The sequence below is a fragment of the Euwallacea similis genome, chromosome 25 (genome assembly GCF_039881205.1).
Source record: "Euwallacea similis isolate ESF13 chromosome 25, ESF131.1, whole genome shotgun sequence".
Lineage (NCBI taxonomy): Eukaryota > Metazoa > Arthropoda > Insecta > Coleoptera > Curculionidae > Euwallacea > Euwallacea similis.
In genome coordinates this window covers 1,427,302-1,447,386 of record NC_089633.1, presented here as the reverse complement: position 1 = coordinate 1,447,386, position 20,085 = coordinate 1,427,302, and the positions used below count along the sequence as shown (strand labels likewise).

The 20,085-nt window shown below is 33.3% G+C and overlaps 3 protein-coding genes across 8 annotated transcripts in view; 2 read left to right on the top strand and 1 right to left on the bottom strand.

Moving 5' to 3' along the window:
- spen (split ends) overlaps positions 1-3,371 on the top strand; it is a 69,463-nt gene extending 66,092 nt beyond the window's left edge. For all 3 annotated transcript variants that reach the window (XM_066402245.1, XM_066402243.1, XM_066402244.1), the window contains one exon: positions 311-3,371. In XM_066402245.1, coding sequence (XP_066258342.1) covers positions 311-445 — 135 coding nt within the window. In that variant the 3' untranslated portion in view covers positions 446-3,371. The remainder of the gene's footprint in view (positions 1-310) is intronic.
- Positions 3,101-8,537, bottom strand: LOC136416905 (uncharacterized). 3 transcript variants are annotated; one of them, XM_066402338.1, is made up of 6 exons: positions 8,256-8,537; positions 5,089-5,172; positions 4,663-5,042; positions 4,445-4,607; positions 3,989-4,281; positions 3,101-3,849 (listed from the first exon to the last, which is right to left on the bottom strand). In XM_066402338.1, exons 2-6 carry the CDS (start codon positions 5,146-5,148, stop codon positions 3,708-3,710), a joined length of 1,038 nt encoding a protein of 345 aa, XP_066258435.1. In that variant the 5' UTR covers positions 5,149-5,172; positions 8,256-8,537; the 3' UTR covers positions 3,101-3,707. The 3 variants fall into 3 exon arrangements, with proteins under 3 accessions (XP_066258435.1, XP_066258433.1, XP_066258434.1); XM_066402336.1 differs by having other exon boundaries at positions 8,267-8,536; XM_066402337.1 differs by having other exon boundaries at positions 8,271-8,536.
- LOC136416897 (glycoprotein 3-alpha-L-fucosyltransferase A-like) lies at positions 5,937-17,821 on the top strand. Of its 2 annotated transcripts, none has more exons than XM_066402324.1 (6): positions 5,937-5,988; positions 15,339-15,556; positions 16,503-16,651; positions 16,701-16,949; positions 17,014-17,235; positions 17,291-17,821. In XM_066402324.1, exons 1-6 carry the CDS (start codon positions 5,952-5,954, stop codon positions 17,757-17,759), a joined length of 1,344 nt encoding a protein of 447 aa, XP_066258421.1. In that variant the 5' UTR covers positions 5,937-5,951; the 3' UTR covers positions 17,760-17,821. The 2 variants fall into 2 exon arrangements, with proteins under 2 accessions (XP_066258421.1, XP_066258422.1); XM_066402325.1 differs by lacking the exon at positions 5,937-5,988 and adding an exon at positions 12,723-13,036 and having other exon boundaries at positions 17,291-17,820.
- Positions 17,822-20,085: the final 2,264 nt, after the last annotated feature.

Below are 20,085 nucleotides of genomic sequence, written 5' to 3'. Positions count from 1 at the left end.
CTTTTTCACCGATTGACAAAGTTTCATTTTAGTGATACAAGTCGGACAGTAAAATGCCATTTATACTGTTTAACTGTGGCATTGGGTGAATCACATCAAACTTCATAGCTCCATTCAATCCACTAGCACAGCCTCTAATTCGCGATGAAACCTAGAAGGCATTCACCAACATCTATAGCCTGTTTTGTGTCATTAAAATATCACTGTTTTTTATCAATCGGAAAAAAATAACTATTTTCCACGAAATTCCGGTTTCAAGACAATTTTTCCTTCTCTTATAAACAATGATTATGATAATGAAACTTTTTAGCCGGCATACGTTGTCCACATCTTTCCATCGTGCGACTTCGTCGACGAACACCTTCGAAGGATCGCGCCGAGTGTCCTAGAGCGAGTAATCGAATCCAACATTTCTCATCTCCTGATTGTGATCACAACAGTGTAGAATCAAGCAATACGCTAACTGAAAATTGTGTCTTTACTAGTCATATTTGCAACTGTATTCAGCGCTCAGTCTCGAAATGGAAATTTTCGAGATTAACGCTTTTTGGGTGTTAATCGGGCGTTATTCGATGTTCTCATAAATATGCTCTTGTCGTGTCTTATGCAAGAAACTGAAACGAATCAAGTGTCTAATACTGTAACTGTCAAATGCCCGTCATGGCGACGCTCTTAACGGGGATCGCGCACTGTATAAATGAAACAAGATAAAAACACTATACTTAACTATTAAAAAAAAGTTTCACTGTGATTTCTAAAGATGCGTTACTATATTATAAAAATGTTTAAAAAAATATAAAAAAAAATTTACCTACATAAGAGATCTCATATTTGAACTTAGTTTTTGTAATTCAAGAGTTTCTTTGTTTAGAAGATCTTTATTTTCATATTCGTGTGTTTTTTGTATTTTTTGTATCCCTCTCTCCTATATGTATTTTCGATACGGGAGGTTATATTTTCTATGGCCTCCGGCATCGATCAAACGTGCGAGCAATTCTTGCAATATTTGCAAAGATTGCGCGCAAGTGATTATTGCGGTACGTTCATGGCGTTTTTTTAAATTTAAAGCGGGGTTAGGTTGTTCGAAGGTTTATTTTTATGTATTAGTGGTTTCATTGTGAAAGTAATATACTTTTTTTAGGTTCTTTTTTGTACGGTAATTGTTGGTGATATGAACAAGGAAAGGTGAGAAAACAGTCTCGATATTTCTGTTAGAATTTGCATAAAACTTTAGCAGAGCACCAAACTAATTTTAATGTACCTATTAGAAATTTTCTATTTTTGAATGTGATAGTTTATTTCCGAACATCGTGAAAAGTGTTAGCAGAAGTTTTTATCACTCTCATTATGTCTGTTAAGAAGAAAAATCAATTGGCAACAGTTAAAAAATATTACAAAAATGGCGACATTCAGTTAAAATAGAACTAACAATATAGACTCGTTGCTTAGTATCTATTCAAGATATAACATTTCCATAAACATTTGCTACGAAAAAAAAAAAATTGGCTGGCTAACTTAATGTTTGGCCATTTGGACTGACGATTTGAGCATATCACATCCAAATTTCAAACGATTCTTAACGTAAATGATCTTTGGACGGGAGAAGGCATCCACACAATAGTTTAAAATTATTTATCAGCATTATTGGCTAATGTCGGCGAAGTTGCATATTGACCAACAAAATTCATGCACACAAACTTGTGGCAGATCCATACTAACGAGGTAAACTTGCTCATGGTTAAAAAACGATTAATTTATGGCAGTTTGAAAGCGAGAAAATAACCCCACACATAATGAGAATTTCCAGGCGTGTTTAAAGCACCTCTTCGTACAGTTGTAATTTGGAGCTGGCTGAATATCACAAGAGGTGAAAGACACTAAACGAAGAAAGAAAAAATGAAAAGTGAAGGAGAGAGGTAATTTTATTAACTTGGCAATTTCAGGCATAGATTTGCGTCTGTAAAATTCGGACTATTCTAATCGCTAACAGTCTTATGCATTAATACGCCTATTCCAGCAGATCAGAATATTTCCAAATAAACATAGTAAATAAAGTAGATGTATTGAGGTTTTAAAGTGACCTCCGAAAAGACAATCGGAATCCTATCATGAAACAATAATTGAACTATTTTTTTGCAAATAAACCGGGTGACGACAAAAAATGACAACGATTTTTTTTGCCTCGGGATAAAGTATTTTTTATTTCATTTAAAAATAAGTAATTATGAAGCAACTAAAACTGAAAATAACAACATTTTAAAAGTATAAACAAAAATTCGTAATGTTGTAATTAAATTACGCGTTTTTGCCACTTTTCTGTGGAACTAAATCGAACTTTGAAAATGCGATTTTTAAGTGTTTTCACACTATCTTGTATTATATGAACATTCCTTGCAGTTCTACTAAATTAATCTTTAACATATAATTTGTCTGTCTGTCACAACGAGGACACACGAAGACGCCATTTCTGGACCGTTACCATCTCATTTGTAAATCTTACTTGGCAAAAAATATTGAAGTATTTTGTGAAAAAAATTACCATGTGTTTCTGAAGAATATCGAAATCTTTTTGAGCGGACATTTTTTAAATATTTTTAAAAAGAATTCTCGGTAAAAAAATCGCCTTATTGTTTGTTGATCGATTTTATCAAACGGCAACACTGGACACTAGTTGTCCAGTGTTGCCAATGAATTGAATCGTATACAAACTTGTTCATATCACCAACAAAATCTCTAGTTTTCGTCCCTTTAGAATACGCGCATAATTTCAAATTGACTTAAGTTTCGGGACGTAGCGGGCTCAAAAACATGGTAGTCGAAAATGTAATATTAAAACTTATAATAGTGTAAAATAATGAAGCTTAACCCTTATGAGTTCTACCACAGGCTGTAAGTTATTTAAAAATTTAAATGTTACCCCCTTTTCAGCAGTAGAATTTCGAAAGTATATTTAGCGGTGTTTTCACTCTGCTGTCCGCCAAGAGGGCGATTAGGGGCTTTATCTTGATCGCTCTCTTGGGGGCTGTACTCCCAAAAAATAACCTAAACAATGCAGAAACTGTAATAGTGAATAACATTGATGATAATATTAAAAATGTAGTTGTACGGATCCTTTTTTTTATTTTACAAACACGTTGTAACATAAATGTGAATAGGTAGGTTTAGTTTCGTTTATTTATATATAAGGTTTAATTTTTGAGTTTACTTGTTAAGAGTTTTCTTGTACAGTGTATCTAGGCTGTAAGTATAGCGAGCGTTACAAAATACTATAATAGGGAAAATTGTGATGTCTATACTATTGTGTAAATTTTGTACATATACAAGAAATACTGTGTATTGTGAGTATACATTATTATAACTATTACGATAAATATTTCAGACTTTGATTTCAACTCCTTGGAAGTAAAACAAACACATGTATTTTATATACATCCTTGTATATTCTGTAAATAGTCTATTATTTAGTATTTAGTATACTATTTATTCTCAGCCAAAACGTAAATTAAAAAACGCAGAGTACACGCAGTTATATATTTACATTGATCAGTCTTTTGCGCGTCATTCGTAAATAAATTTATATATTAGTGCTTCATTTTAATGCACATAAAATTCAAGCAATTTATGTACTAAATTCTCAACTAAAACATTCGGAAAATTTTCAGTTACCTTAAATCTCAAAAAAATCCCCATGAGTTCCTAATAAAATCTCATACGGGAACATCCCCACGCCTCCACCAAGGAATCCCCTGCTCCTCGCTCACGAGTATTCTTTGTTGAGGTCTCTGGGACAATCCCCTCACCACGGTACGATTGTTCACGTGGTGTACCTGAGGTAGTTGACTGACAACCCTAAAATCAAATTGATAGCTATTACTTTAGGCCCAATCATATCCTCAAGTTTCAAACTTTAACTGAAGTTTAAATTTTATGTTTAAAAATAACTTAAAGTTTAAAATAAAGGTATATCATCTAAACTATCAGTTCCTACTTTGGTCCTTCTCTAATGCTCGGCAATCGCTCCAAATTATGTACAGGGTTGGACCGAACATTCAAAATCTCCATAGGTATCGGAGCCCTGATTTTGGCAGTTTGGATGGCCTTGATTCTTCGCCTCGCTGTATTTTTTGCCCTACACTGTACAGTGAGCAATAAACCACTGACCATAGCCAGCATGATGCCGATGTAGACTAAAACTTGTAAATTTCGGGCTGCAGATTTACGAAGCACTAGTCCGGCTATGCAGAGAGATACACCAATGAGGATACCCATGGTGAAGAATAACTGGAAAATTGTTTATTTTGAGGAATTTAGACAAAATGTTATTTAGAAAATTAATGGAAACCATAATCAAAAAATGGGTTACCAAAAAACTCTAGGAACTAGATAAATGATACTTATATCTAGTAATTCCTTCTTACAGCTCAATTCAAGAAATTCGACCCACCTGTAAGACAAAGTAACAGACACTCTCAAAAGTTTGGCATTTGCCTCCACAGCCATAAACCATAGCACTGGTCAAAGCAGAACTCATAGAACTCTGAGGTCTGTCCGACATCCTCGAGGCCAATCTCCTTCCGTTACTGCTGGTCACCTGACCAATATCACAACTGCAAACCACCCACGACTATAAAATCACTTTCCTCCCCAAACCGACCAACTTACGGCGTTTGAATCTCATGGTACAGCTGCTCCTCCACCTCCTCCTCCCGACTGCCTCCTCTCTCTCTCCTCTGACTATGGTACCTAAGCGACTTCCTAATACTGTGTTCGGAGAATGAGTTTCTCTGGCATTCATTGAGAGACTCTTCGTCGAACTCGTAATAGGGTAGCCTTGTGGAACCGCTATCGTCCGAGAAAGTGTGGTCAGTAGTCCTGCCCTCCCGCAAAGGGCCATTTGGCCCGCAAAAGTCATAGTAAGTGTCAGTGGTGGTGGCGTCACTCAGCCCTATGTCAATGGAGGTTTGATGATGCGCCTGTTTTCTGTAGCATTGCTTTTGAGGGGGGGCCAAAGGTCTTGTCTTCAGGGATGAAAGTGTGGTCACCTAAAACTACCCCTTTAGAAGAGTTTTCACTTCAAAATAATCATACCTGATAGGGGTTGTGATCACGCGCAAACTTTGGTTGGTAGTTGGGAGCGCGGCGGGACATCTGTATTAAGTCATATCTGTTGGTCTGAAACAAAGATGGAGACTTAAAGATATATGAAGAAATCCAGCCCGCCCGAGTAAAATAGGTTTTTACCAATTTCACCTTTATTTTCCCACGCAGTTTTTATACAAATTTACTCAGATTCTATAAATCAATGAATGTAACATTTGCAAGAGAAATGCGATAGACGGAAAATGAAGATAGGCAAGGCTCATTGTGTATTTAGTTCGTGGACGGGACATATTATGTCCCTGTTTTTTTCTTCTAAATAATCATAAAATCAAACATTATTAAACTAACTAGAAGTCTTTTTAATTACGATGCTTTAGAAAAAGTGTATGATGTAATTCCGACCTAGCCTTCTACCTTCTTCTCAATGAATAAAACCGGTGTGTCATCCTCGAAGGATTCACCATCCATACAACAAATTATTCTTCGTAAAGGCTAAACAATTAAACCTCAAAGAAATATGCACAAATACATACTAACAATAGTCTATACGTGTGTTTTCATTTCAGACATACAAGACTTCAGGTATAAAACTATTCAAGGATTTAGTCGGTATTTAGTATTTACTTGCTAGTGAGTTTTTGTATACCTGAACAAATCATATCTCATAACGCTACTCGTACTCTAATCAGTGTTTTCATAATAATTTTAAAAAATCGTTTTTCGATTAGTTGTAAGTAATTTATTTTAAAAATAGATAAGAAGTAATTATGACTTTAGTGGATGAAATATAGCGCAAGTGGTTTCATTTTCTAGCGGTGCTGTGGTTTAGAAGTAAGAAAAGGGACAGTAGAATGCTGTCTTACAGAAGATTGTTCGTCAAGAATAAAAGTAAGATCGCAAAATATTTAATTTTAATATTCCGCTTTTTTTTATGTTTGAGAGACAGGAAAATCTAACTTCCTTAGCAATTTGATAATTAGAATATTTTTTAATTGAGGTTTACAAAATTTTTAAAAATGTTGAAAGTTACAACCTCGTTCTCTTCTGAATTCTCTCCTTTTCTGAGCTTCAAGTATGATACGCTATCCAGGAGTAGAAGGTGTTCCAAATTCAAATCTCCCAATATAATCTTAGACGAATACAAGTATAAGACACAATCTGGTTCAAACAGAGGCAAAGTTCCATACCTAGATAGTTGTCAATTTTCAGATTCAGTAATTCCGATTTCCAGTACATGTACCTACTTTCTGAAATACGCAGAAAAAATTAGAAATTGCGATTTTCAATTTTTATTTTTCACTGCTTTACCTTTTCATACCTATACAGTGTGACACCAGTTAAAATGGTTTTATTTAAAAAATATTTGGTATATGCATGGTCGTTTAATACATATCAAAAACAATCAGTTTTTAAATTATATTCGTGTATTCGTTTTTGCGCCATTTGGATTTTTTGACATTCTTTTGAAGAAAGGCAAGCTTTAAAACTAGATAGTTTGATAGTGATCAAATAGGAACAGTAGGTCATTAGTGCATTTGGTATACAAATTTCTCGATAATTGTTGTAATCTGATCTTACAAGTATTCACATTCCCATTCAATTCTGCATTCACTTGGGAAACATGTCCTCAGATTAAAAAAATAACTCTTTGAATAATATTGTAGAAAACCAAGAAGGCAAAATCTAAACAAATCGAAGACAAAACACTGGAACTGAAACTGAGACTGATTCTTCTGATTATGTACTAAAAAGTGATTTGAATCAAACAACTTACGCGATCATTCTAGGGCAATCGTAGTATATATTGTAGAATATATTGGGCGTGTGATTTTTGGACTATCAAGTAAGGATGATATTTCTCTTGATATTCAAAAGTTAAAAAAAAATAATTCTTTACGTTCCACTAACATTTGGGTTCTATCTACAATCCTATCCATCCCACCAGAGGAGAAATGATTTAGTATGAACTCACAAAAAAATTTTGAGGATTAAAACACTACGTAAGTGTCAAGCACTTCATTTTATCATAAAATCAAAGGAAAATTATTGAGTAGTTTTTTAAGACCTTGCTTGCTTTAGTATAAAGCAGAATCAAAATTACTTAATTTTTCTGTTATCAAATAATTCTTACTCCAAATTATCTATGGTCAAGTAATTTTGATACAAATTTACCCAAATACAAACAATATCTAATAGTAAATCAATCAGAGCAACAATCCCGACCAATTCCGTAAATTACTTAAAATAGAAATAATAATAATAATGATAAAGAATTTTTAAATAGTATGAACAAAACAGTTTTCTTTAAAATTAAGCATCCTGACTTAGCGAGAACTTGCTAGGTCAGGACACTATATATGTAAATACTTGATAAGTATTTTTACAAAACATCTAAATACACAATGCACAAGACAAAGCAATGTCCCCGCTAGCAATTCGTATAAGGAATTCTGAAAATTGAATTTCTCAAAAAATAAATTTTAAAGTTTGACACCCTGTACTATCAAAATGAGACTTGGGAGCGTTTTGTTATGCATTTTTTTTCCTCATTCATGAAAAGAAGCAGAGCCTCAAAGTTTGTAATATGATCACATTAACACTCTGCATATGAACCTTGAATGAGCCTGAAATGCACGTTGGCATACACTGTGGTTTACAAAAATAAAATGCCTATTTTCTATTACACCTTTATTACAGCTCAGGTGACAAATGTAGAAATCAGGTTACATTTTCTCCGTTTGCTTTACTACATCTACTATAGCAATAAAAAATTGTTTATTAACGTTCGTTAGTAAACAAAAATAGGAGGACATTACGCTTTTTGCAGAAGAAATGACTAACCTGGCAACAGTGGCAACACGGGTTAAAATAATAGTACTAAAGATATCCCCTTCACCAAATTAGCCAGAATTATGACCTTTTCAAAAAGTATGTTTCGATACTAACTTACCATCTAGGACTTTAAATAAATTAATTGGATATTCAAAAATTACATTACACCGATTCCAAAAGCGGCTGCCCTAATAATCAAAAAGGTTAAGTTGGATTTTATTAATAAGCCTTTATGGTTATTGCCCATATTGTTATTTTCCATCAACTGTTTTTTTTCCGTAAATATCAAACATTATTAAATCATTATTAAATTCGCATCTCACCGCCTACTTACTCACGTTGTTCCTCCTTGAACTTCGAAAAATAGGTATGCGGCCTTCAGATCAGCGATTCACCGATTTCACATAAACAATGCAAACTGGTTTATTAACGGGAACTAACTCAATGTACACCAACAGAGTTATGAAACATCACAACACTAAGGTACTACAGATTAAAATAATTAAAATAAACAAAATTTAAATACATAAACAAGCACAAAACAGTCGAAAAACACAAGCAGGGCACACTGCACTTAGCAAAGTTGAAAACTTCAACAACACGTCCAGTTAACAAGATAGGTGCGCTGTTGCCAAGTGTCAGGCGACATTTCCGTGAAACTAGGAAGATGAGTTTTTTCACTGTTCATTTCACACATTTACATTCTAGTATATGCAAATGCAATGAATGCGTATTTAAAAAAAGATTCAAATATCTCTCATGCAATCTAGTCAATACTGTACTTAATACTGTGACTTCAAAAAGTAGATGATACGTGATTTTAAAAACTTGGTATCGCATGTTTGATCCTCACAAAGTGGTTTCTACTCAAGAAAAAGCCACAGTAACGCTTTCAATTTTACATTTTTTTTTTTCATTTCGAGCAGCGTAGAAAATTTCAAATTGCGTTGGTAATCCGGCAACGTCGCTCGAGAGTGTTTTCCCTTTTTATTTGATGCCTGCAGTGGCGTAGGCGTTATTAACGGTTTACCAGGTCAATGATTCCAAATTACAATTTTATGTAACAACCTTAAGGAGCCGTGTGTGTCACCAACACTACAGGTCGGATTAAATTTAGATTAAGTGTTGGGGAAGCACATAATTTCTGGGCTTAAATCGAAGAGTTGAGAATGCGCTCAATTAGATTTATGGCCAAATTAATTGCTGATATATTTCATCGATGGAAAAACTAAATGTCACAGTGTCAAAAGTTGTTTTATTAGCTGCAAGAGAGGTTGCCGCATAGATTTTCTTCCAGCCAAATTAATTCGATGTAATCGAAGAAATGGCAATGTTACGCTTGGCTTTTGTTTTTAATAAACGGACGTCAACTTTGACAGAAGCACGCAATGATTGGAGAACACAAGTTGCCGGATGTAGCAAAAATACTGAGGATCTAGGAATTGATTTCACCAATGAATTTGACAATGAATGTTATGCAAGTGGGCGATGATAATAGAAGGTGGATGAGCAAACACAATTTTTTCCATATTTACCAATTGTAGTAAATATAGAAAAAAATATGTTAATAGTAAAACATATGATAATAACATATGTAGTAATCACACTATATAAAAAACGAAATTGTTAAAAAAAATTAAATTTTAAATGAATTTCCTTCAGCCCCCGTACCGCCCCTGTCCATCCTACCTACGGTAATAATTCATATCTGCTAACAAGGTTCCCAATATAAGCAGGCCTATGCTCTGTCGCACTCCCTCACATGCGTTTTGGTCCATTAGTCCAGTACGCTGGTACTATCTTGATCTGACCCTGGCCTAACCATGAGAAAAGCCAAAAAGTCAACCAGCTTCAGGTTTTGTGGGCAGGAGGGCCATAGAAAGCATAAAGAAGTAAATATGCACTGCATGGTGATTAAACCGTCAAATGCACTAGGGAAAATGAAAATCGCCCATGCAGCAACAAACCCAAAGGGTTGTTCGTGGTAAATGGGACTGTGCAATGTTGCCAGAAATTGGAATGAATGACAACAATAATTGTAATGATGGGAAGACAAACACGTTACAAGTTGGGAAGTTTCTTAAATTCCTAATTGAGTTTATAATGTCTCCTCTTCGAAATTTCAACCTTTTTTTATTTTAATTTGAAGAAGTTCTAAATGGCAGCGATGTTAATAAGAGCCTTTGTGCCTTTCGTGTGAAAAACGCTCAACATGTTCCATACGGGTGACAGATTTATTTCATTTAATCCGACTTCCTTAATAAAAAGAGGGGGACCTCTTTTTTGTTTGGAAGTTTGCACCATGAATGATGAATGAGTCATCCGAAGCTCAATTGTACATGATTTATCATCTTTATATTATGATTCGAACTTCAGTTCACCAAATCGCTGGACTTTAGCGTGAATACTCCACATGTTCCTACACCACCAGCCATACGAATAACGTTTGGTAAACAATCCATCAAAAACTGGTTTAAGCACCAATTCTAACAAGAGACGTGAGAGGTTCTCGTACAAATTTTTAACTCACTTAACTTGAAACCGGTAGATTCTCAGCCGCAAGATGTTATAGGTACTTAACCATAATAATTCGAAGCAGCAGCCAAGAACCATCATCATTTGTTTGCTTAGCGCGCCGCAAATTACAAAGAACCAATCATGGTCTGTTATTTATTTTTCGTCTTGGCGAAATTTTGTAAATTACAGGTTTTACATCAAGCAAACTTGTTGGTATCCACGAAAGACCTTTAGAATTATGTCTGGTGCTCTAGCTATAACTGATGGCTGTCATCATTAAATTGTTAGTAAATCGGCATTGCAATAATTAGCCGTCACCTTGGCCCGGGTAATTATAGAGTGCACGGTACTATTGGAAGCTACAATGCGTTTGAATCGAAAAAGTAGTACCGCATCCGGCCATGTACACGCAAAAGTCATTGTTTCAGCACTGAGACGCACTTGCAGAACAGTGATTTCGCATTTAGTGCTAAAAGTTTCGTGTGTCAACGCCATTGTTTTTTTTTACGTACGGATAAGTGGTACTAACATGGTACTTGTTTCAATCGATGCCATGTAGTCTTAAGGAGCATTGAAGTTTTTGCCTGCGAGCAAAGGTAAGGCAATATGTTGAGGTGCTTGCAGATATGCTAAACACCCTGTACATACAGCTCCAATATAGTTGTTTCAAAGACCTATTTGTAATATAAATATCATACACCAAATTATCAAGAATATTAAGAAAAATGAATTTTAAAATATCTACAAAATCTATAGAGTGAGTAAGAGAAAATTATATATACAGGGTGGTCCAATTGCTATGGGCAACTGTTACTATCTTCTAAACCGGAAACGTTACAAGTTCGCTTAAATTAGACAAAAGTTTGTTAAATTTGATGACATTTCGAGGAACTATTGCCAAAATTTGTTCGGTTTCGGAAGTATTGGGAAAAAACGAAATTTTGCCAAAAACATGTTTCGTTTTCTTATACTTTTAGGTTTATCTTTTGGAAACTATTATTACTAATTATTTTGCTCTAATCCTAAAACTCTCATATAGAACAAAATAAATTAGGTATCTCTGTTGAAATGAGAAATTAAATTAATGATCCAGGTCATTATTGAATTGAATCCAGGTTTATATTTAAAAAATTGTAGTTAGTGTCGATATCTTTGAAACTAAAAGTGGTATTTTTTAAAACTTAACATTAATATGTAGAGCTTTAAAAACCAATAAAATGTTGTAAACATTTTTTTTTTGAAAACCCTTAATTTTAAGTTTATTTACAAAAAACGTTTTCGGCAAAATTTCGTTTTTTCTCAATACTTCCAAAACCGGAAACATTTTCGCAACAGTGCTTAGAGATCTTAATTTATCATCAAATTTGATAACTTTTGTCTAATTTAACCGAACTTGTAACTTTTACAGTTTAGAATATAGTAATGGTGGCCCATAGTAAGTGGACCACCTTATATGTATACTATGTATATATGTATAAGCTGATGTATCTAACACTCCTATTTTCCGCCTTCTCTCACATTGTTATCTCAAATTTGGTCCGTAGAGAATCCCATATAAAAAGAGACGAAACTGCAAAACAATTTTTGACGACGAACTTTAACTTTTTTCTGCAGAGCATTAATTAAAAATCTTCATTATAGGAAATGAAATACCCATTCTTTTGAAACAATTGCGCATTTTATCTCTTAGTGGATTGATTAACACTGCCTCATCAACTTGAATGGATTCTTAACTACCGGCTAAATAATTCATTAAATTACATCATCAGTTCTTTTGAAAACATACTCATATGAGTGTGAATATATATATATTTACTCGTTGAAAACATACATGTACCAAAGTATAATAAACAAATAATGTGAAGTATGATTTTGTTGCCATATAATTGCATAGCAAAACCACAATTCAAATGAAAACGTATGTAAATATTCGAAGTACATTTTACTTTTGCACAACAATATGTTGCAAAATCCATTATGGAATGGTTAAGGTTGTACTGTCCATTTTTGACACAGTGAAAGTATAATATTATAAAACAAATTATAACGAATCGTATTGATTTATAAAAAATAACTGGGGCATGATTAATATTATTATATGATTACTACAAGTAAGCTCGAAATTCAAATCTTCTTAACTCTTCTAAAACTTATAAATTGATTGTTGATATAACATATAATATCTAGCTGTATAACAATATGATATGTAGGGCAACGGCAGTACATATTCTCCCGCAGTTCTAATGATGGTACCATAATTAATATTACTAACATTACCATACAAATAATAATTCTTGCTGTTCGCTGTTATTAGATCGCACTGCAGCTTTCCCAATAAATTAATTTTAACGATTATTTTTATGATATTGTGTTATACAGACTGCAGATAATGAATGTTTATAATTAAATAAGACCGAGATTATAGTTAGTATCTCATTTGCGAACGAATGCGTTCGCAGCAAACTTGGTTACGAGGAAACCAATAAATATTGAACTGAATGGTTTTGTTTAGGGAGTGATGTACGATGTGTAGTACAGTGGCAATGGCATTGGTAATTGTGAGTTTGAAAAGTGAATTTTGACTATAGTAAGTAAACAGAGTTCACAAAGTTAATCGCTATAAAAGTTAAAGTTTTGATAACTATAACGGAAATAGTGTGTCTTAATAATTAAAATGGTGTTTTTAAAAGTAAAAAGCGATATTCTAGTTTAAACTATTACAGTAACTTATGCTCTGCATGTACGAGTAAGGGAAAGAAATTAAAAGAATGATGCTTACATTCACCACTATGACAAGAAAACTCATAAGAGCACAATTTTAATATTCTTGTCATAGTGGTGAATACCAATTTCACCTCGGAAATTTATGTTAATATGGTTAATTTAATATGTCAAACCCCTCTTTTTAATTATTTCATTAAATAAATTAAAAGAACTGTTCTTTCAAAATCGAGTTTGGGTTTATTTTTATTTTGGGAAAACCAATTGTAAAATAAGACTGTCTAATTTCTGCCTTCTGTGTACGTAATTCTCCCATTATCAATCCTTCTTGAGCGAAAACTAAATGTTATGGAAGACCACAACTATTTTATTGGTAAAAATCCCCTTCCAATACGGAATTTTTTGAGGTTCCTTGAGTAAGATCTCGTATCAAAAACATTAAAATTATTGAGAAAATGGCACATTGCCAATTTTAAAGTATATACTTATTTACAAAACCTATATTGACTGCAGCTCTCTACTATTACACAATTTGTACTTAATAAAAATGCAAACACCCATCACATTAGTGACCCGCATTTGATGCTTAAAACTCCGAATAACAGGGAAAACATTACAATTGATGCAATTCACACTTATCAGCACGTTTTGCTCATGATTTTCGTAACGCGGTGTGTATAGTATTATTACCTACATAATCCCAGTCAAATAGAGTTTATTAATGGTATATTTTCGGTAAACGAAAGTAAAATAATTGTTTCAGCTCATTTTTACCTGCTTAAACTATTGAGTATAAAATACAGTTATTGTTGTCCTCAAAGTTAATTTTAGTTGCCTTGGTATAACATTACAGGAGCTGAAAGTCAGGAGGTAAGTATGTTATAAGTTGCGGCTTATCTAACAGATAAAACGAAATTTATTTGTACCATATACCATATAAAGAAATTATTGGTTTTCATTGCCTTGCCTAAGTTAATGGTATAGCAACGAGCAACCTATTATCGTCGTAGTAAAAACCTTTGTGTTTGTCCGGATTAGTTCGCATAACACCTTTTACAATCTCTAAAAAGCTCCTACGTGGTAGTAAGACAATTATGGAAATAAGGTACATTTTCAGTTTTCAAACCTTTAATCTTTAATCTGATAAATGGGATTATAGCATTAATGTTCATTAGTACTTTAAATAAATCTTGTTTGTGCTATACTCTATAAGTAATACACAGGGTGACATTTTAAAAACTTGCAATGACTATATCTCAGGAATGAAAAAAAAATCAAAAATTCCTCGAAACTGTTTTAATAATAAGTAAGGGAAACCAAAATTATGTAGTAACTAACTTACCCATGTCTACTCTCTAACCCCCAGCCACCCCAACTTTGTAATTTTAAATGGCAATTCCTCACTTGTAATAACTCATTCTAAATCTCTTTGAAAATGCTTTAGGATTGTATTAACTAGCATCATGTTTACTCAAGTAGTTATCGAATTATTAAATAAAAAAAGGAATAGAATATCTGAATTTACCTTTTATTTAATTAAGTGTTCAAAATGGTTTCTGTTATTTTTCATATAATAATAGAATCTTTTCAAACTTCTGACAAACATTAGCCAAAGTTTTCCTTGATATGGTCTGGCACGCTTGAATAATTCTTTCTTGTAACTCCTCAATTGAGTCTGGCTGAGTTTTAAAGGCAATAGGTTTTAGGAGTCCCCATAAAAAAATCAATGTAAATAGTTCTAAATTCTTTAAAACCTCTGAATAAACGATAAAAGTATTATTTGAAATATCAGTCCGCGTTTCAATACGATTCTTAAAATTTATATGTTAATTCTTTTTTATTTAATAATTAAATAACTACTTTAGAAGCTGTAATGTTAGTTAATACAATCATAAAGCATTTTGAAAGAGCTTTAAATTGAGCTGCTGCAAGAGGATTATTAAAGGCCATTTAAAATTACAAAGTTGAGGTACTACAAAGGGCGCTGGGTACACATGGGTAGGTTAGTTAGTACATAATTTTGGTTCCCCCACTTGTTGTAGAAACGGTTTCAACGATTTTTCTAATTTTTTTTTTCATTCCTGAGATATAGCCATTGCCAATTTTTAAGATGTCACCCTATATATGACTTTCATGTCTGCCTGAAACATCTTATGATTTCCTTTCAGATAATGTAATTATGGTAACCGCAGCCACCAAAAAGAGCAAAGTCTTATTTGCACTTTCAGCGTCTCTGTTTACCATTTTTCTAGTCTTTATATCAGCCCCTAAGGAACCTCTCATAAACACCCAACCTTCGCTGCAGTTCAGAGAAGTAAAATTCAATCTAACTGAACAATATGAAGTCGTAGTGCAAGAGTGGAAGAAGGCACGAAAGGACTCCTTTGTAAGCGTTTAGAATATGTATATTTGAGATTTTAATAGTATGATTATAGAAAGTGTCAGGGAATAAAATATTTTAGGAGGAGATTCCTTAGGTCGAAGCAAAAAAAAAGTTCTTATAAATATGAGTCAAGAAATAAGTTCTAAGGGAGTTAGAGCCCTTTAAAAATGGCATGTTTTAAATATCTCAACCATGGATAAAAATTTGTGTCAGGTAGTTATTTTTTTACTATAAATTCACTGTCGTTATTAGAAAATTTATTTTGCCGCCAGTGGCGTAGAAATTGTGGGGGGGGGGATGTAAAATAAAACGTGCACGATTTATTTTGCATCTGAAAGTTCTCAAGTCAATGCGTTTTGGAATTTAGGCGGATTTTCGGCAATTGTGATCAATAAAAAATATTGTGTCTGAATCAAAATTTTTCAAAAGTTTCCAAACGCCCTCGTATATTATCCAATTAGCTTAGATAGCGTCCGAGCTATTTGGAAAATATTACTTAGAGAGTCCCATCTTCAAAGAGCTCTAGCTCCTTATTTTGACACAAGGAATCATCTTCTGAAACGTGTGCACCCTATTTTCGAACACCCTGTATTTAACAAATAAGTGCATTAATCGCTTATTGATGTATATATATTTTCAGCAGTAAAACGTTTCAAAAAAATCATGTATTAAGGGAGTTCATTAATGGACCATTAGTAAATGAAAAAAATATCTCTGTGATAATCAGTGGACAATATAATTTTGTTTAGACGCAATGGGCATCGTTCCCCAAGTGTCGAACCTTTGTTTATTTGTTTGTTTTATGGCGAGCCTGCGAGCTCGGATCTTAATTTTCGATGTGTCAGAACCAACTGGTCCGTCCTAATGCAGACAGTTGTGGTAAATTTTGTTTTAAGTTAATATACAATTTTACGTATTTGTTGCCTTATTATAACTTCTCTTATTGTAGAAAAATCTCACAAAATTGGGAGAAATTCTCTTCCTTGATGCCCCAGAGCCAAATATCTCTTCAAACAGCCGGCAGAAATATCAAATTTTAATATGGAAATACGGCCTCACCATAGAAAACAGACACATTAAGAACTTCTCAGGCCAAAAGTACTATCTCAACTTCTATAAAAACCATAACTGACTTTAAGCATTTCAGACTGAACCCCTTTGAGCATTGCCCAGTAAACAATTGCGAATTAACCTATGAAGACGCAGCCCTAGAAACCGCAGATTTAGTCATTTTTCATCTACACCGACTTAATGGCTTGCAAGACCTTCCTATAAAACGCAACTACACGCAAATATGGACCTTTTTAACTGACGAAAGTCCTTACCACACCTTCCTGAATTCCAAAAACAAGTTTAAAGACTTCAATAATCAGTTCAATTGGTCAATGTCTTATAGGTAGGTAAGTCACAGTTTTCCATTATTTTACCTTCAAGGGTCTCATGGTTATTTGCCTTTAAAGATCCGACAGCGATATTCCAGTACCATATGGACGTACTATTCTGAGACCATATCCAAATAAGAAAAACGAGGTAACGTCTGAAGTTAAGAGAAGAGATGTGTTGGTTGCCATTTTAGGGTCAAACTGTGGGGGTATTAACCATCGTTGGGATTATGTCAGGGAGCTGCAAAAATACATTGATGTGGATATTTATGGGAGATGCGGAGAGAAATTAAGGCAGAAGTAGGTATTCGATTATTTCCATTAAAAACTATGTTCTATTAAAGTGGTTTTGTAGGTGCCCAGGCCACTTTGGCAACGACTGTAACGCAATCAGCAACTACCTCTTCTACCTAGCCTTCGAAAACTCCAATTGCAACGAATATATCACCGAAAAATTATGGTGGAACGCTTTCCACAAAAACTCTATACCCATCGTTATGGGTTCCTCACCCCAAACCTACAAAATTCTCCTACCTCCAGGTTCATATATTAACATAGATGCATTCGCGAAACCTAAAACTTTAGCGGACTATCTGTTGAGTCTGAATAAAACTGAGAGTTTCAAAGAGTATTATCGATGGAAGAGTCACTTTGATGTACTGAACGAACACGGGTATTTTCAGAGCAAGTCGTATCACTACTGTAGAGTTTGTCAGGCTCTCAATTACAATTCAAAGAAGACGAAGGTTTATGAGGATTTGGAAAAATTTTGGAGCATCCGACGCGATTGTCATCAACCGTGGAATACTCCGGTAGAAGATTGAGCTGTGATGTTATTAAAACTAGTGTATTTTGTGAGTCTGATGGGAAATTTTGAAAATAAAGTTATTATTATTGTTATTTTTTGGTCATCGTGTGTAGGGTTAATTTTCACCATTTTAATGAATCTTCATTGAAAACTTGAACCATTTCGCTTAAATACCACGAATAAAAAACTAAAAAAGTTAATTTTGTTATGTATTTTAAGAAATTTCTATATTCAACAGAATTAATATATCTCCGCCAGTCTATCAAGAAACCTGTGTAATACTAGAAAAATTACAGGATCTTTCATTTAAAGTAATATAAGCGATTATCTCCAAAAATAAACTTAAAATCAAAAAAGTTTCAAACATGCGTTGCTTGCTGTGAAAAGAGAAATCCAACGTACATAAGGAAATTTTTACTCAAGGTCATTTAAAGGACATTTCGAGGTCAACTTAGTTTTGTAACGGAATACTTTTTTTTGGTAAATTTGCAAAGGGTCTAAAAATGAAGTATTTTTTGCTGGAAAAGTTTTTTTCTAAACTTCTCGTTTTCAAGATATCAACAAAAATTGATGTAATACATTTAAAATAATACATGACTTAAATTGCGAAAAATCTTTATTAATGGAAAATGAAAATTCACAAATTCTAAAAATTATCTCAAAATCATATCAAAAGTTATTTTCAAATACTTAGTAGTCGAACAAAAAAGCCATGTTTTGATTAAAATGTATTCGCAATTTTTTTTTGCATGTCCAATATAATTATAAATTTCGAAGGAACTTTTAAGACAAAGCTAATTATTTGTTTTTCAAGTAAAGTTGTTAATTTAAATGTGAAAAACGGAGAACTTTTTTAAAGAAAACAAAATTCAAATGGTGTTAGCTTATGAAGAAAGTGGTCAAAATAGAGCTGAAGCTTATCGGATTTATGCGCAAAGATCCCTTGAAGAAAGAACACCAGTCGTCGAACTTTTTATCGGATAATCAAGACATTTCTTGAATGTGACAACGTGGAGACAAATAAAAAAACCTGTGCAAGAACTGCCAGCAATGAAAACAACCGAATAAGTCCAGTGAACTGGCCACCCAGATCACACGATTTGACCTCGTGAGACTTTTTTCTTTGAGGTCATCTTAAAGAAAAATTGTACGTTCAAGTCCCAACAACTCCGGACGATATAAAAAATTGCATCGGGGAAGCTTGTAAAGCAATCAGTGAAGAAATGCTTAAAAATGCTTCGAGATCATTTATCATGAAAATTGGAAAATGTATCGATGCGGAAGGTCAACACTTTAAGCATTTGTTGGACTGATAAATTGAACAATTTTTACTATGATTTTGGATTACTTTTTAGAATCTGTTAACTTTTATTTTCCATTAGTAAAGTTTTTTCCGCAATTTGAGTCATGTGTTATTTTAAATGTACCACTTTAATTTTTGTTGATATCTGGAAAACAAGAAGCTTTAGAAAAAAACTTTTCTAGCTAAAAATGTTTTATTTTTTAAGCTCTTTGCAAATTTACCAAAAAAAGTGTTCTATTAAAAAAACTAAGTTCACCTTGAAATGTCCTTTAAATAACCTTGAGTAAAAATTTGCTTATGTGCGTTGGACAACCCCTTTCATAACAAGCTATGTTTGTTTGAAATTTGTTTTAATTTTAAATTTGGTTTCAGAGATAATTGCTTGTGTCACTTTAACTGAAATACCCTGTGTATTGAAAACATTCTATAAAGGGTGTTCCTGAACGGTATTCACGTAAATACCTACCCTTGTTTGGTAATCATCTTTTTGTATGCCAGAAATAAACAAACAGATTTTCATCAAAATAACTAATCCTAAGACTCTGGAATTAGGACAGTGAACGAGGGCAATAGTGGTAGGCAACCAACAATATACCAGTATTTGAATAAGCAAAGAGCAGAACGAATGAGTCTTAAAACCATTATTGTTAATATGTGTGAGTGTCGGATGTTGGAACTATTATCAACTTTTTTTTAATACGGATCTTTAAATAGCTTGCACTGAAAAGCTGACAAGATATTAGTTGTTCAGGATATGAAGCAGCAATAATAAGCCGCACAAATTTCTTGTCGAAGTGGTGGATATAATTTCATTAACATTTGGCAGATGTCATGATTCCTAGTCGCATTTGAATTTGCGAGAATTTATAAATATTATACATGCGTATATTAATAACTAAAAAATTGAATGTTCTACCTCTTTTACCCAATATCAGATAACATCCATCGAACTGAAATTGATTATGTTATTTTGGATCAAAAATATATCAATCAAAATAATCAATTCTTCATACCAATTTGAAAATAGAGCTCATTAACC